General features: G+C 41.4%; 1 protein-coding gene across 3 annotated transcripts; it reads left to right on the forward strand.

Annotated features, from left to right (window-relative positions):
* Positions 1–9310: 9310 nt before the first annotated feature.
* On the forward strand, positions 9311–13478 carry LOC149198920 (uncharacterized). 3 transcript variants are annotated; one of them, XR_016253745.1, is made up of 6 exons: positions 9311–9463; positions 9585–10723; positions 10928–11000; positions 11125–11360; positions 12024–12701; positions 12945–13478. XR_016253745.1 is itself a non-coding variant. In XM_089402220.1 (4 exons), exons 1-4 carry the CDS (start codon positions 9323–9325, stop codon positions 11269–11271), a joined length of 1500 nt encoding a protein of 499 aa, XP_089258346.1. In that variant the 5' UTR covers positions 9311–9322; the 3' UTR covers positions 11272–11624. The 3 variants fall into 3 exon arrangements, 2 of the variants coding, with proteins under 2 accessions (XP_089258346.1, XP_089258347.1); XM_089402220.1 differs by lacking the exons at positions 12024–12701; positions 12945–13478 and having other exon boundaries at positions 11125–11624; XM_089402221.1 differs by lacking the exons at positions 12024–12701; positions 12945–13478 and having other exon boundaries at positions 11129–11624.
* The last annotated feature ends 3578 nt before the right edge of the window (positions 13479–17056 follow it).

Below are 17056 nucleotides of genomic sequence, written 5' to 3' on the forward strand. Positions count from 1 at the left end.
AACACTGATTCAGAGTCTGAGCTAGATGATGTTAGCTTCTCTAGCAGTAGCCAGTAGTATTGGTGACTAGTGATGTTTTACTGTTTACTTTTGTTGTAGAGGCCATTTAGAGCCTCCTTGGTTATGTGTTTTTGTTTTGATCTCTATATCATGTATGCATTAGACATTGCACTGGGTACCATTTTGATAGAATGGATATATTCATGAGCCTACTTTGATCATATGTTGTCTTCTCTCGATATTCTAATGCTTTGTGTTTGGAAACATGAATGAAAATCTTTAAAATTATGTTTTTTCATAAAAAAATTTAATATTTGATGTATGTTTTACAACGACCGAGTCATTGAAATCAAAGTGGCCAAGTCGATAATGAGTTAGAGTCGGAATCGGAGCCGACCCTCGGCCGTTTCCGAACCCGAGTCGGAGTTTTAAAACATTGATTCGTGAAAGGACCACCTTCATGCCACGTAAGTGACAAGTCATGGCTTTAGAATTTACTAATTTAGAATTCTAGATTTTTTTGAATTCAATTATTTTTTATTTGAAAGTTTAATTATGTTAAATTTTCTTTATTTTGTCGTAGATGTTTGGTTTTGAAGCTATGGTTCAAGGGTACCAAATTTACAGAAATTCACCATCATAATCCTCAATAAGACTTGTAGCAGTTCGAGGTGTGAGCGCAATTGGAGTGTCTTTGAGAAAATACACTCAAATAAGTGCAACATGTTATAACTTTGAATTTCAACTGAGCAATTACATTTATTGTAATTTATGACCCTCAAGAGTCAGGACTCATTAATTTTTGTTTTGACACTCTTACGTGTTGGAGTCCTCACGCCTTAATGACTTGGTGTATGTCGATTACAATCTTCGACTATGGGTGAAGCAAATGGAGAAAACACTAGATGCGGATGCCATTTCCTTGGACAATATTAATGTATTGTCTAAGTGGATGGTGGAGTTTGAGCTTCCCCATCGTGGAGGAGTCACTTGCACGGTTAGAAGAGGGACCAATAGTAGTACGACAACGGGGGCAACAAGAGGACACGGAGGAGGAGCAATAGTGTAATATTCCAAACTTAAATAAATAGTGATATGCAAAGCAAAAACGATTTACAACACAAATTTTAAACAATCGACAAATGCTCATAAAAACTCTAGAATTAAGAACTAGCTGAGCCATTTTATTAATCAATGGAGCAAGTACAATAGTATGGAGGAATTCACTTAGGCTTGCTTCAATGGCAAGCGTGACAGAACCCAGGTGATAATACAATGATCTCAAATGCTGGAAATGGCTGCTTCTCTAATGCTCTGCACTACCCAAAAAATTTCACTGCTGCCTGGAAAGGGGCTGCAAGAAACTCCTCCTCTGGTGCTTAGAAAATGATGAAACTTCAGCCACAAACTCCTTGGCCAAAACCCACAAAAACCCAAAAATGGTTTGGCCCGATTCGGACTTCCCAAAATCGACCCCCAAAGGGACTATTCAATCCCCAACAATTATACACTGTCTGCTGCAAAGATATGGCTTAAAACCCCACCTCTGTTGCTCAGAAAATTTATATTTAGGATCTTTGTCAAAAACCCAGAAAAACCTAGAAATGATTTTGGTTGGTTTAGACTTCTGAAATTTGAGCCCCTTGGAGCCTAACCTCAACTACAACTGCAAAATTTGACCTGCTAGAAGCTGCCTGTAAATCCTCTCGGAAATGCCCCCAAGTGTTGGGTTGACCCTTGCTATGCAATCCTTGACTTCCCGGGTGAGCTCTTGGCTTAAGACACCTGCTCCTAAGCTCCATGAAAAACTGTTGAGTGGCCTCTGCACTGTCCCCTAGCCCATCAATTCAAACTGCTGGAATGTTGGCTCTGCTTGCTGTAAACTCAGCAAGAATGTTGGTCTATTGCTGCTATCTCAGCTCTCTAACTCTTCGACAAACAATCTGATCTCTGTTGGCCTCTATCTCCCTCTGTATTCTCTAGCTGCCCATAAATACACACTCCCTGCTCTGCGTTGGTTGGTGGTGCTACGTCACTGCCCAAAAACTCCTGAAATCCTTGTAGAACTGCTTCTCTAGGGTGGGCACGGATGGTCCCCCGAAGTAGAGGCTGAATCTCTTGCTTGAGAGATTCGTGGCTAAACAACCGGTTGACTCAGCTAAACAACAAAGTGAACAATCATGTGATTTTGTTTGCAAGATGTATGAATGAATCCCAAAATGGGAGCTGCTCCCTCCTTATAACTCCTTGGGCCTCCCTTGCCTCATGTGGGCCCCTCCATCCACTTATTCGACTTTCCTTTCAAGCTATTCGAATGGGCCAATTCGAATTCCCATGTGGGTGGCCCCCACATTCCACTAGCAACCAAATTAAGTCGAATTGCCTCCTAAGTCCCTAAGTTGAAAATGATGGGTTCTCTTCATTAGCCAAAACCGTGCAAAACCGTGTAGCAACACCTTGTTACAAATGTGTTTGAAAAGGGACATGACAGTCCTCCCCTCCCAAATGTTGCTTGCCCTCAAGCAACCTCAAAGTTGGGTGCTCCAATATGTGCTCACCCTCCCACGTGGCATCCTCATCCGGCAAGTTCTTCCAACGCTCCAAAAAATCTCTTGTCCTCAAGTAATGCCTGAACGAGCATCCTCTCTAACTGTTGCTCCCCACTGTCACTGTAACATATGCCAGGGTCCAAGATGTGCCACTGAATCGTCCCTGACCTCAGCACTGTCCTGATATGAAAGAATCCTTTAATACCAGGATGCCAGGCCATCCTGTCCAACATGAAGCTCCACTCACTCCACTCACTATCCTGCCCGGTGCAAGTACCAAAAGTCCCTTGCTCCATCAATGACTTGCTAAATCCCGATGAAAGATCTGTATGATCTCCCCATGCAGTAGCCGGTGCATCCCTAAAGGTTATTGAGCTATGAAGAGTTGTGACGCCCCAGTTCCGTGCTAGTCCCAGAGTGGTGCCACCATGTTGACGTTGCGCTACTCTGACTATGTCATACTCCCCATCATGCACAGACAATATCCTCCTCTCTTGGAATTCAATGGTGGAATACTAAAAGAGGTGAGACACATCTTGCCTGGGCATCTCCATGGCACCAAGGCTTACCCATCCAAATCTAACTCTGAACCTGTGCAACAATAAAGAATGTCTGCCTCCCCATATGACGAAACCCTCTGTGAACCCCCATGTGTCATCCCAAGAGCGAACTATATCACTCTCTGCCACAATTCCGCTCACCACAAGTGATTTATCGATCAACTGAATCCCGACATCCCATAGGCAGACCTGTTGTGGCATAGCCCTGACAACTGATGGAATCCCTTTGGCCCTCTTATCTAGTCCATGCATGCCACCCGTATATATGCTTCATACATCATGAACTAATCCGAGGCATGCTAAATTGTCCGGTGCTTGCCAATGTGTAGTACTGATGACCATTGGAAACCACGTGTGCCAAATAGCTACCCCCTGAATGTGACCAATAGATGGGTATCTGATACGCGCAATCGACTCAGTGTATGCGAATACATCTTGCTCTTGCCAACCATCGCCACTGGTTCGACTACCTTCCCCCTAGAGAATGTGTCGATACAATGTCGGGAACTCAGATACATACTGGACAACTATCTCAGCCGCACACGGTATCCTTTGCTCATGCATGGTCCAGACATGCCCTGTGGAAAGAGTGAAACATGTCTCCCCTATGACCAGCTCCCTAGGCATAGGATCAATGATGAATGATATGCCATCCCTGTCGGTGATCACCTCATCCCTCGACCTGTGGCTGTCAACTTGCACACCGACTCGATGCCCCCAACAAGAAGTCTCCCCTCTATCGCACCAAGTGTCATATAAATATCTTGGGTGAGCTTCGCGTCCCCTACTGCTCGTGCCTAGAGTGTCAAAGGACAACAACCAAATCGCCCATTCCTGTAAGTGACGTAGAAGAGGGTCAGGAGTGTGAGTCCTTGTGGATACCATCAAGTATCACTCATCTGTGTCCCCATCAATCCTGGGTGAACTACACCCAAAGGTATGCTTGGTATCTCCGTCCCCGTGTGTCCCTGGAGGCAACACTCCAAGACCTCGTTGTGCAGCGCCATACGCCCCTGCATACCACTGATCAACCCAATACTCCTGGACATGCCACTGTACATCGCGACCTACCCCTGTACACTGCTGGATACTCTCGGCAGCAGCTATGCCATCCTGTACCGTCCTACTTCCTACCTGTGTCACTGCACTTGTCACTCCCCGCATGTACTCACTGCGATGTGAGGCACTCCCACTCCGCAACACAGTCCAACACACTACAACACACCACCATGCATCTCCATGCCCACCTGTAGACCATTGCGCAACGCTAGATGCTCCCACACATCCTTGGATATGATGGCCTAGAGCTATGTCTCTACGTGTTAGGCCACATCCGATTAGTATCATCACCTCCACCATTGCATCATTATCCCTACTGATGAATGGATCTTCCCTCCAAATCCCCCCTGAGGGATCCGAGAAGCGATTCTCTCTATGTATTAGCAATGATGCCACCACTGCTCCACTCCTATGCGTTCTCTGTGCCCCGCACAAAAGTGAAGAGCCACCAGCTCCATGCAAGGGACTGTCTGGTGGCCTGCCAATGCCACCTCCTTTGACAAACTCATGCCAAAGTATGTTGATCACCCAATGATCCCGTGTCAAAATGCCATACCAAGAAAACCAAAAGAGTCTGTCCATAAACTGGTCGACCACTGGTGCTGACCGAGACTCCCCTAGCGAATGTGCATGCTCAATTGCTAGGTCAACTGCACCATCCCGGTTGTAGTCAACCGACATACATGGGAAGTGATAGGTAGTCCCTCCTGGATCCCAATGCCAGTGGGGGCTTCTAGCATCCCCAGTCCCTGGAAACTCCTGCTGAGCTCTACTTAGGTCCACTACCATCTCCATAGTCCACTCCACCGGGTACCAACTCAGAATCTCTCGCCACCCAACCCCAAGAGAGGGATCGAATGCACGAACTCTTGCACATAGAACAACCCCAACATGCAGATGTTGCACCCTGTGCAACTCAGGTCTTCTCATCTCGCTATCGTGGTCAATATATACAATTTGACTAGGTAGCTCTATCTCCCTCTGTCCAATGGGCCAAGGTAACCTAACAGTGTTGCTAGCCCCGTTTATGGATGCCCGAAGAGGGTTGCTCTCACGCTCCAATGTGCACTCTAGCTGCACCAGCAGGGAATCCAACTGCTCCCCAACGTGAGTCAATAATCACTCTCATACCCTCCAACTCCTCGTTTTGCTACAGAATCGCCTCTCGCATTAACACGACCTTCCTTTTTAATGCTAAAAGGTTGGCCTGAAACTGATGGAACTGTCGTGGCTCCAGATACCTCAATAATTGTGGGGTCTCAGCATCATGCTCAACCTCCTCTTTAGGCTCTTGATATCTAAAGACAGGTCTCCACCAACAAAAGCGCCCCCTGGTCTCACCCTCTAACCGTCTTTGTCTTGTCTACTCCTTTTTAGGAGAGCCTTGATCTGGTTGACTTTCCCCACACGATGTAGATGGTTGCACCTCCATGGCCTGCTCACATCTAACGTTTTTGTTGTAAGGGTGAGGATGGGTTTGGTCTGTCACCCTCCTCAACTGAGCCAACCTCTCATCGTCCCAATGAATTCTACCCCAGAATTTCTGCATATTGGATTTCCCTTGAGCCATGGGTTTGTCTCTAGTTTCACTCGTCACTGTGCACTCATACCCAAAGCTTCCATGATCTTCTGGCTAATTTCCCATAGCTAGGCCAAGATCATGCTCTGATACCACTGTAATGTTCCAAACTTAAATAAATAGTGATATGCAAAGGAAAAACGATTTACAACACAAAATTTTTAAACAATTGGCAAATGCTCATAAAAACTCTTGAATTAAGAACCAGCTGAGCCATTTTATTAATCAATGGAGCAAGTACAGTAGTATGGAGGAATTCACTTGGGCTTGCCTCAATGGCAAGCGTGACAAAACCCAGGTGATAATACAATGATCTCAAATGCTGGAAATGGTTGCTCCTCTAATGCTCTGCGCTGCCCAAAAAATTTCACTACTGCTTGGAAAGGGACTGCAAGAAACTCCTCCTCCGGTGTAGAAAATGATGAAACTTCAACCACAAACTCTTTGGCGAAAACCCACAAAAACCCAGAAATGGTTTGGCCCAATTTGAACTTCCCAAAATCGAAACCCAATGGCACTATTCAATCCCCAATAATTCTACAGTGTTTGCTGCAAAGATACGGCTTAAAACCCCACGTCCGTTGCTAAGAAAATTATGAAAATTTATATTTAGGATCCTTGTCAAAAACCCATAAATGATTTTGGCTGGTTTAGACTTCTGAAATTCGACCCCCTTGGAGCCCAACCTCAGCTACAACTGTAAAATTCGATCTGTTGGAAGCTACCTATAAATCCTCTTGGAAATGACCCCAAAGTGCTGGGCTGACCCTTGCTATGCAATCCTTGACTTCCTGGGTGAGCTCTTGGCCTAAGACACCTGCTCCTAAGCTCCACGAAAAATTGTTGAGTGGCCTTTGCGCTGCCCCCTAGCCCAACAATTCGAACTGCTGGAATGCTGGCTCTGCTGGCTGTAAACTCAGTAAGAATGCTGGTCTATTGCTGCTATCTCAGCTCTCTAACTCTTCAGCAAACAACCTGATCTTTGCTGGCCTCTATATCCCTCTACGTATTCTCTAGCTGCCCAGAAATATGCACTTCCTGCTCTGCGCTAGTTGGTGGTGCTACGTCATTGCCCCAAAACTCCTGAAATCCTTGTAGAATTGCTTCTCTAGAGCGGGCACGGATGGTCCCCCGAAGTAGAGGTTGAATCTCTTGCTTGAGAGATTCGTGGCTAAACAGCCGGTTGACTCAGCTAAACAGCAGAGTGAACAATCAAGTGATTTTGTTTGCGAGATGTATGAATGAATCCCAAAATGAGAGCTGCTCCTTCCTTATAACTCCTTGGGCCTCCCTTGCCTCATATGGGCCCCTCCATCCACCTATTCGACTTTCCCTCCAAGCTATCCAAATGGGCCAATTCGAATTCCCATGTGGGTGGCCCCCACATTCCACTAGCAACCAAATTAAGTCAAATTGCCTTCTAAGTCCCTAAGTCGAAAATGATGGGTTCTCTTCTTTAGCCAAAATTGTGCAAAATTGTGTAGCAGCACCCTGTTACAAATGTGTTTGAGAAGGGACATGACAAATAGGAGGAGGAGGAGAATATGGCAGCATCAACACCAGCTTCTACAGATATAGGAGAGCACAGTTCCATACCCATCAGTCATTGTTTGACATTTGGTGCAGGGCTAGGGCCCACCACTGCTAAGGGCAGGCTTGGCAAACAACCCATCATCTTTTCTTCTAAAAGGGGGAGAGGACACTGACATCAGATAGCTAGCTGTTAGATTTTTTGTTTTGCCATTGTACATATAACTCATGATGATGAGATACATTTATATATGTGATGCTATTTTGTATTGGTTCTCCACATTTGAGTTCGTGATTGGACAATTATCAGGAATTAACAGGATTTACTATTGCCTTTGATGTATCATATTTGTTTGACATCCACTACATCATATATATTAGTGCTTTCTACATATTTATGTGCCAATGTATTTATTTGATGCTGTTGTTGCTTTATATGTTTAAAAATCTGAAAAAAAATGAATATATTTTGCATTTTTTAATATTTGCTGCTGTTTTCCAAAATTTTCCAAGTTTTTTGTTGATTTTTCTGAAATGATGTTTTTAGGACCCTCATTGATTTTTTGCTGATTCTGACTTTTTCAACACTGGTTATTTCTAATAGCCATAAAACTTTGACTGACCAGAGCTCTAATGCCAAGCTTAACAATTTAACCCAAAAATGATGTGCTGTAAACCTCTTTGACCTAGAATCAAAGTAGGGAAACCATTTCTTCAAGGTTAAGGACATGGAACCCTAAAATCCTCTTGTTATCAAAATATTTGCTGCGCTTGCTTTAATTCTGAAATGGAAGGCAACCTATCCCTCATGAGTGTGTGGATGTACCCTAGCGATGATTTCCAAACCCTCTACAGCCAGAGAGATAAGTTCTTCTCAGATATATACCTTCCATAGAATTGTCCTGTCAAGGTTTTATTGGACATTTCGAGTCTCGACTACCTGGTTCATCGTAACATCTTCAGCTATGGCTAGTTTTGTCTTTGTTTTTAGCAGTTTTATGCATTCTCACCTTTCTTACCTGAATTAACCACAAGTCTACTACCAACCGTCTCCGCACCATTTAAATCCTTATCTCCACCACCTTTTTCCTCTCTTACTTCTGAAGTGCCCACCTTCAGACTAAATTCCTTATTGACACCCAAAATATCCTCATCAGAGTTCGGATCTGAAAGAAGTTCAGTTTTTTGAATACACTCCTTCAAAATAAACTCCTCGTTGCCTTGGCCATCCTCTACCAAATTATGAACAGTAAAAACTTTGGGGATACTTTCTGGCCATCCAACTTCTTCCTTGTAACCATGCAAATAATGCTCTGTTGGTACAAGGACATAGCACAGGACAGAAACACCTGCTTCCACTTGACACTTAGTCTTGTCACCAGCAACATCATAAAGTGCTTTTCATTCTGATACTGTCCTTCTGTCAGAAATGTCATTTTGCCTAAACACCTCTGACCATCCATTGTTCGCCAAAGTTTTTGATGTGGTTTTCTCGCCTAGTACACATCCCTTAATACCCCCACCTTGCCGACACTGCTGGGTACCTTCTTTAGAGAAGATAGGGGGGACCTTCCATGGGATCCTGCACTTGAATTGGCTTGCTCCTCTTCTGGCCTTAGGTTCTGCAAAACCCTAATTCTCCAATACTCCTGCTCAACCTCCATTTTTCCTCCCAAGATTAAATTCTTGCTTCTGCTAAAGTCAATTATATGCTCACCTTGTGTCTTTTGTACCAGCTGCAAACAGAGCAGTTGAGTAGTTCAGTGGTCTGAACTTTAAAGTAGTGGCAGAGACATTCTGCAAGGGAACATACAGTGATGGAATGGGATACCCACAGATAGATAACATAGCCCACATTGGTATGCTTGCATTTCATCAGTGTCTGTCCTTGGTATTGTGATAACTACCAAAAGTGATCAGCAGCTTTACATTTTCAACGTGTTATTCTAAAAATGAATTACAGCGAGCTCTATCTTTGATTCATTTTGTTTCCTAACATTCTGAGGAAATTTGCAGGTACTGAGTATGGTATTTTTTATAATTTCATGCAATTGTGTTGTTATTCACAGGATAAAAACGCTTGTCTTTCTACACTAGAGAAGTATCCTATTGAAACATTGAAGTATGATTTACATCAATTTGTTCGTATGAAGAAAGCTTCTCTGAACAGACCAGTTCTTGATCAGGTAAAGTGCAGAATGAATTTGATATTGGATGACTGACATTATTTCGAGAATAATATTTCTGGTTGTGTGTGTAAAACATTCATGTCAGTCTGGCTTACAATACTAATTTATTGGTTTACAGCTGGTTTATGATGTCTCTAAGGGACGACACTTTCCTTCTTTGTTACATTATACACATCCATCACCAACAGGAAAAGAATGTAACAATAGTGGAGGTCGGAAGCGATTGTATAGAGAAGCAGACTTGCCATACAAATCTATATGTTCAGAAGGTGAAAAGAGGTTAAAGCATGGTGGAAAAGATAGCTCTCAGTCTAATATTGAAAAGAGAAGTGAATGCATTATTGAAAAAACATATAGTGTTTCTGAAAATGGTTGCCAGAACAATTCTTTATGCACTTCAACACAGAATTTTCAGAAAGATTCTCAAACAACTACTGGAAATGGTATGCGGGATATTGGATCTAAACTAGAAATCCACATTTCTGGAGATGAAAAATTACAGCAGTTATCAAGTGGCACCAAGTCAACTTCTAATGGTCATTCACATTGTAGTGAGAGGAGAGATGATGGGGTTTGTTGCTTGGAAGGAGAAACAGATGAACCCAAGGAGGAAAGCAATTCAGAAGCCACAACTACTAGGGAACGCAATTCACTCGAGGCAGAGGAGTTACCAGAATTGGATTTACTGATACCATCTAAAGATGGTCAGGAACAGACTTGTTTCAAATGTAGAGAAGGCGGAGTATTGTCTTGTTGCAGTGGGTGTTCTATTGCTGTGCATGAAAAATGTTTTCAATTAGATGCATCTACTATTCCAGGTGAAACTTTTGATTGCCTTGTCTGTTCTTACAAAAGAGCCCTTGTAGCTTACCAAAAAGCAAAGAAAGACGCTATAGAATCCAAAAAGAGATTACTTGCATTCCTAAATATCAGGTCAGTCCAAGGTAAAGAACAGCGAGCACGGAACAACAATCATAAGGAATGTGAAAAAGGAGGGGAAGCATGTGCCAACAAAATGAAGACTTCTGAAGAGATTTTTAGTCATACAAGTGATTTTAGTTCAGGTTCCAAGAGAAAACATGCGTTTAGCAAAAGTTCTGGAATTTCTGTTCATGGAGATAAAAGACCTGGTGGAATTGAAAATGATCTACCATGTGAACAGAATGAAGCTGACGATGATATGCATGGTGGAGATCTTGAAGATGGTAATATTGATGATGGGAAATACCACTTACGTAATAGGAAATCCACAATGAGGTATTTAGGAACACAATCTTGGGACACAAGGAATTTGAATTCTTCCACAGCATTTAAATTTTAATCCATCACTTTCTGTATTTGAAGATTTGTTTCGAAGCTAAATTCCTGGCAGCCATCATTTAAGGATTTATTGAATGAAAAGATAAAACGTTCAATATCTTTTGCTTTAGAACAATTTACTATACTAGTTGTCATGTGCAGAGGAACCTGTCGTCTGCCTGGTGCACGTAGGAATAAGTTAGTTTGGACAAAGGCTGAAGAGGAGGCTTTGAAGGTGGACCTCCTTTCATGCAGACTTAATTTTTCTTTTCTCTTTCTGCATGTTTTTATTAGTAACCATTTTGATTGCATGTTCGTGGATCATTGGCTCATTTTGAGGGCAGTTTTTTTTCACACAGGAAGGTATGGAGAAATTTGCGATGGGCAAAACCAATGGAATCCCGTGGAAACGCATATGGGAACATGGGAAAGGGATTTTTGACAAGTCACGTTTACCTACTGACTTGAAGGATAAATGGCGGAATATGAAGAAGAGTAATTCCTGAAACATGTCTGTACATTGTACAGTGGCATCCGCTCTTGTCTTGCCAACTCTATAACTGTGTTGCTGAGATTTGTGACTGCATAATACAAGGCAAAATTTCTGAATCAACTATTTCCAATCTAGGAGAATTTTGAATAATTTATATTGGTTCTGAGCTGTGCAAGTCGGCCCCTCCAAATATGATGATTTTCGTTATGAAACCAGTCTAAAATGAAGGACCAAGTTGGCCCCTAAAAGGGAATTTTATTTGTGAATTTTTTTCTAGTTTGAAGGACAGGTTGGCTCAGTCAACAAAATTAATGAATTGTTTTTAATTAATGATATAATAGGCTGATCACCTCAGGTTTATGGTCATGTCAACCCATCTTTAGTGCCCCTTCGTTGACTACAAGTAGTGGGCTCAGATCTCCCCTAAAAGAATCATTCTTGACATGCCAATCTTATGCAATTCTCTTATTTTTCTCGAGGCCAGGGCAGAACGAAAATTAGTTGAAGTAGGCTGAGTTTATCTGAAGGAATTTGATTTTATTGTTTGTCTTTAATGTTGGTGATTCATTGGACTGGTGGATGGTTCTTCAAGGCATTCTTTTCAGATCTGTTCTAATTATTTTGGGGCAACTCTGCACAATAATTTGGCCCTCATCTAGGGCAAAATTAGGTCTGTTCTGTGGCTTAATTCGTGTAAGTTTTGAGGTTGTCTATGGTGCCCTTCTTGCAATTGGTTTTGAGGCTCCTTTTGGCCTTTTGATGCAGAGTCTTTGAGGTTCCAATTTGGCCTGTCCGAGGCCTTATCTAAGCCCTAATTCAACCCCCTTTTGAGACTGTTCAGTGACAGACTTGAAGGTCTATTCTAAGGCATAATATGAACCTATTCTGAGGCACTATTTGAACCATCTCTGTGGCATCTTTCGGACTATTTGTGGCACATGTTTTGGCCTATTAGTGAGGCCTAATTTCGGGCATTCCTGAAGCTCTTGTCTGAGGCTTCATGAAGCTTGAATTGAGACAATTTTGAGCATTGTTTTCAGTCCCCCTTGAGGCATAATTTCAGTTATATTGGAGGAGGGCTGAATTTGAAGTAGTTTCAAGCTCTGTTTCAACCCACCCTTAAGTAGATCTTTCATGCATGATATTGAACCCTCTCCTGAGTACTAAATAGAGGCTTATTTGATGTCTGAGGCTGTTTCAAGGGTTGATTCATCTGCAAACTAAAGTCTGACCGAATTTAACGGCAGCCAAGGAAGCCTGGTCAGGGTCTGATCTAAGGAAGTCCAAGACAAAATCTTAACACAGATTGAAGGGCTTCTTAGAGGCATAAGCTTGACAAGTACTACTACAAGAAGTTAAGGGCTGTTAAGGGGCATTGCCAAAGGCAAAATATTTGACAAAGTCTGAAGCAATTGGTGGCAGAAAAGGTGCATCTTTCTCCAGGTATGAGACAATTTTTTTGTAAACTGTTAAGTATGTATTTGAATTGAACACTGGAGGAGGTGTTGATAAATCCAAGAAGCAATCTTGAAGTTTGATAATAACTTGATAGTCTAGCAAGAATTCCGTTGTATATCTGGGCATATATTAGCAGAGAGAGCAATAAGGCTTTAATTGAATATAATTGTAAGTGGGTCATTGTCCCTGGTATGGGAGCTCACATTCATCTTCTTTTTCAATATTCAGGGTGGCAGGGTGGTGCTAAGGCAAAGTGGAACTTGTAGGGTGTTAGAGCATCTTTCTAGGTGGAGCTGGTAAAAGCAGGATGGTAGAGCATCCTTCTAGTTGGAGCTGGTTAAAGCAAGGTGTTTGGGCATCCTTTTAGTTGGAGTTCGTAAAACCAACGAGTTGGAGCCTCCTTCCAGTCATAGCTGGAGAATCTTGGAAGGGTTTCCACCTAAAAAATTTCTTGTGTATTGCTCATGTGATGTGATGTGATGTGTTGCTGATGTGTTGTTCGATTTGTGGTAATGATATTTAATGTTGTGGAAGAAATGAAAATTAAGTGACATACTGATTCACCCCTTCTTTCAGTGTTTCCAACAATATTGATATGGTGACATTGAGCAACATTCTTGAGTTGCACTAGGCCTGTTCTTTGTTTCAGGTGCGCGAAGCAATGAATTGTAAGTTTTGGAGGTAACAAATTGGTCTCATTGATGGGGACAAAATCTAGTGATTGGAGAATTAATAGATTTGAAATGGATTTGGGCAAGTCAATGGTTGTAAGACTCAGTACCTAAGTGCAATTTGGCAATTAATGAGGTTATATAAAATATAAAGGACAATGCAAGTGTAAAATTTTTTTGAATGAGCCAGAGAGAGGGAAAGCAAATTAAATAAGATAAAAAAATGAAAATAGGAGAGAAAAAGAGAGGGAGGAATAGGAACTGAAAGGACAGTCTCTTGGCCTTTCCGATACCCCCTACCCCTCGTAGATGGTCTGTGACTTTACTCTTAAAGGGTCCTTTTGGCCAAAGAGGGTAGTGTGCACAAAGTCATGAATTACATTTTATCAAATATTGCTGAATTAGATAATTGAGCAACCATTGAATGTTGGTTTTCCCATTTGGGTTCTTATGGTAAACACTAAGTTCCTTTGGGACGATTCTCTCTATTTTCCATGTTATTTTTATTCTGAGTTTAAAATGAAGCTTCTTTTTATTCAAATTGTTGCATGTGTTTTTTTAATGGGTTGAAAGATTTTTTCCAACTCTAGTTTGAGGATTTCCTTCTTTGAGATTAGAAATCTAAGGCTATGACCACACAGTTGTTGCAAGTCTTTAGGTAGTTTTTAATTTGTTTTTCTGGCTATTAGTTTGTTGGACTAATTTTGCTAAAACTATTTCTTCATCAATTATAGTCTGTGGCTATTTGCTAAGCTACTACACTTACCAAGACATTGTAGAGAGGTTAGAAGTTGTCTTTTGCTATTGCTTGAACCCATATGCAAGCCATATGGGTGTTTTTTTGCTTCCTTGAGGACCATTTGCAGTATGCTACTCATGGGTGCTTGCTTGCATCTCAGAGCCATACATAGGCCATACGGTTTGTGTGGGGTGTCCATTGCTTGTGAAATGGTCTGGTATCTTTCTCGCTTGGCTATGCCTAGATTGCCTTGGTTGAAGATTGCCAAAGGATGGCTCAAATGAAATATTAAAGAGATGCCTCAACGTTTCCTTCCAATCATTGGGTCACTATCTTTTTGCAATTATGAGAATTCTCTTCATTGGGAGGTTGTCTTATTATTATTGACTCCATCTGTTTTTTAACAAGTTTAGTGTTGAAGAGTTAAACGAGTGTCCAACTTAATACTTGTATGTGAACGCTTTGCATCTAGCATGCCAATCATTAGGGAAATGCATTAGATTTATGAGTACTAGTTGCATTGAAATGTCTGAGTTGAAGCTTGAGCCTATACATATGAAACTTGGAAGTGAGGGATTGGTTTTGCTTTTAGATCATTAAGCATTCGAGTGAGTGAAGTAACATTATCTCTTGTATTTATTGGATCAATCGATTTCATCTTCTATACTATTTGTTTTGGTCGCAAAGAAGGCAATTGGTTCCATGAGTCCAAGTCTACAATAGAGTGTGCCAATTCTAAATAATGAGAGAGGTGTTGAGTTACATATTTGAGAAATACAACCTAGACTTTAGGTTGCATTGCGGAATGTTATTGTTATGTTGGACTTGTTGCTAACATAGTGTTCATGAAATTTTTTTGCAAGGGTCTAGAAAAGCAATAAATCATAAAAATTGGGAAAATATTTGCAAATGTTAACAAACATTGGCAAAATTAAAAAATACAAAATCTTCATTTTTTCAATTTCTTTAACATCTAAAGTAACAATAACATCAAATAAATGCTTTTCCACATAAATATGTAAACAAAACTGATATAATAATAAAAGATGTATAAGATGTTAGTGCTACATCACACATCAACTCTGAATCACGTCTTGAATCTCGAGTCTAGACTCGACCTCAAAATATCAACAAAAAGTATAATGAATATATCTCATCATAATGAGTCATCTACAATGAAATTAGATACATTGAAGTTAAAGGGCACAAAAGAAGGGCATTAAGGTTAAATGCTTCCAAGCAGTAACTTGACACGGGGATTCGAGATTTGTAGCATACTGGGATTCGAGTGTCGGATTCAGACACGTTGACCCCCTGTAATAGGACATGTAGGATTCGTTATATATATATTAAAAAGTAGATATCTCTGACACATTCTCGTTATTTATACAAATTCATTGATTTCAAACATAGATTTTCATCTAGATGTTAGTTTTATTGTTTTCAAAGTAAGTTAGTAACATTATAGCATGCATAGTACATACAAAATTCAAATACATGTCACTGTCACATAAATCATAAATGATAAATCAATGAATCATAAATTCTAAATTCATAAATGATAAATCATAATACATATTCAATTCATCAATGATCCAATAGGAGAAAGACAAGATAGTAAGATAAAGACACTGACAACTGTAGTTTTCTCATTAAGTCATCAAATCAAAATGTGTTACATAGGTAGTGTAATGCCAATGGCAAATAGAAATAGAAAATATAAAACAACTACAGATATACAAGCCTCAAGGCAGTAGGTAGCCCATGACTCATGAGTCATCAATCTTCATAGACATCATCAGAATCAGCATCAATGTCCTCATCATCATGGTCACCACTGCTCTCCTCTGCATCCTCCTCCTCCCCTATATCCATAGTCGCCTCTGCATCTGCTGGTGTGGAGGACGACCCCTCTACAATCACTGTCATCAAATCTAACAGACTCTAGCACTGGATCATTGAGATCCATGTTGGCCAATGCCAACTCAACACTGCTATCCATACCCATATCATCAGGGAAGCCATCCCACATCTTTGTCTTTCCCTTCAACCACTCTTCCCTCTGCCTGTAAATAAGACGAAAGTTGGTGTGCACATACACCATTGTCTTTGCCCTGTACTGCTCAAGCCTGCTCTTCTTCACACTATACAAATTCCTATATGTGCTCCAATTCCTCTCGCAACAAGAGGATGAAGTCACCTGAGAGAGGAGCCTCATGGCTAACTACTAAAGAGGAGGGCTTATTGCTCCATGATTTGCCCAGCAAGAATAGGGCTTCTTAGCCCCCTGTCTCTAATCACATCATATCTTGCAAATCGACCAGTGCTAGTGGAAAACTCTGCAAAGGCATCCTCCACCTCATCAAGCAATGCTCTATCCTGAAAAACCCGCTTGAATGCATCTTTCCTCCCCTGTGAGATTTCACCATCCATGTGAGGAGGGAATCTGCAAGAAGGTCCACCATTCATCCACTCATGGCTGTAGTATTTTGGGTTCAATGAGTGAGCCAAACAATGTAAAGGTGTGCAATTCTTGTCCCATATGTTGACAAGAATATCTTGTATAGTACCACAAAAGGCCTCTGGTGATGTCTCATACTCGGGGCGCTCACTCTGTAGAATAATGCTCCTCACAGACTTAATCATGGAATCCCATCCCTCATAAACCTCTCCTAGGATGGGTTTGTCTGTATCTGCGAATTGAAACAAAGAAATGATAGGGTTCATGATCTGAATAATTATATCTACCCTCTCCCACCAAACATCATCTAGCATTGTGTCCTTCAGTGTTTTAGAGGCTACTTGATCTGTCTTTCTCCAAAAAGACCAAAACTTAGAAATAACCATGGCCCCAAGAGCGGTCTTGACCTCCCTCAACCTCTTCAACATGATGAATGAAGAGGCAAACCGTGTATCAACGATCTTCAACA

The sequence above is a fragment of the Pinus tabuliformis genome, chromosome 2_1 (genome assembly GCF_031772625.1).
Source record: "Pinus tabuliformis cultivar Carrire ecotype Pingquan chromosome 2_1, CPIR1, whole genome shotgun sequence".
NCBI classification, from domain to species: Eukaryota; Viridiplantae; Streptophyta; class Pinopsida; order Pinales; family Pinaceae; genus Pinus; species Pinus tabuliformis.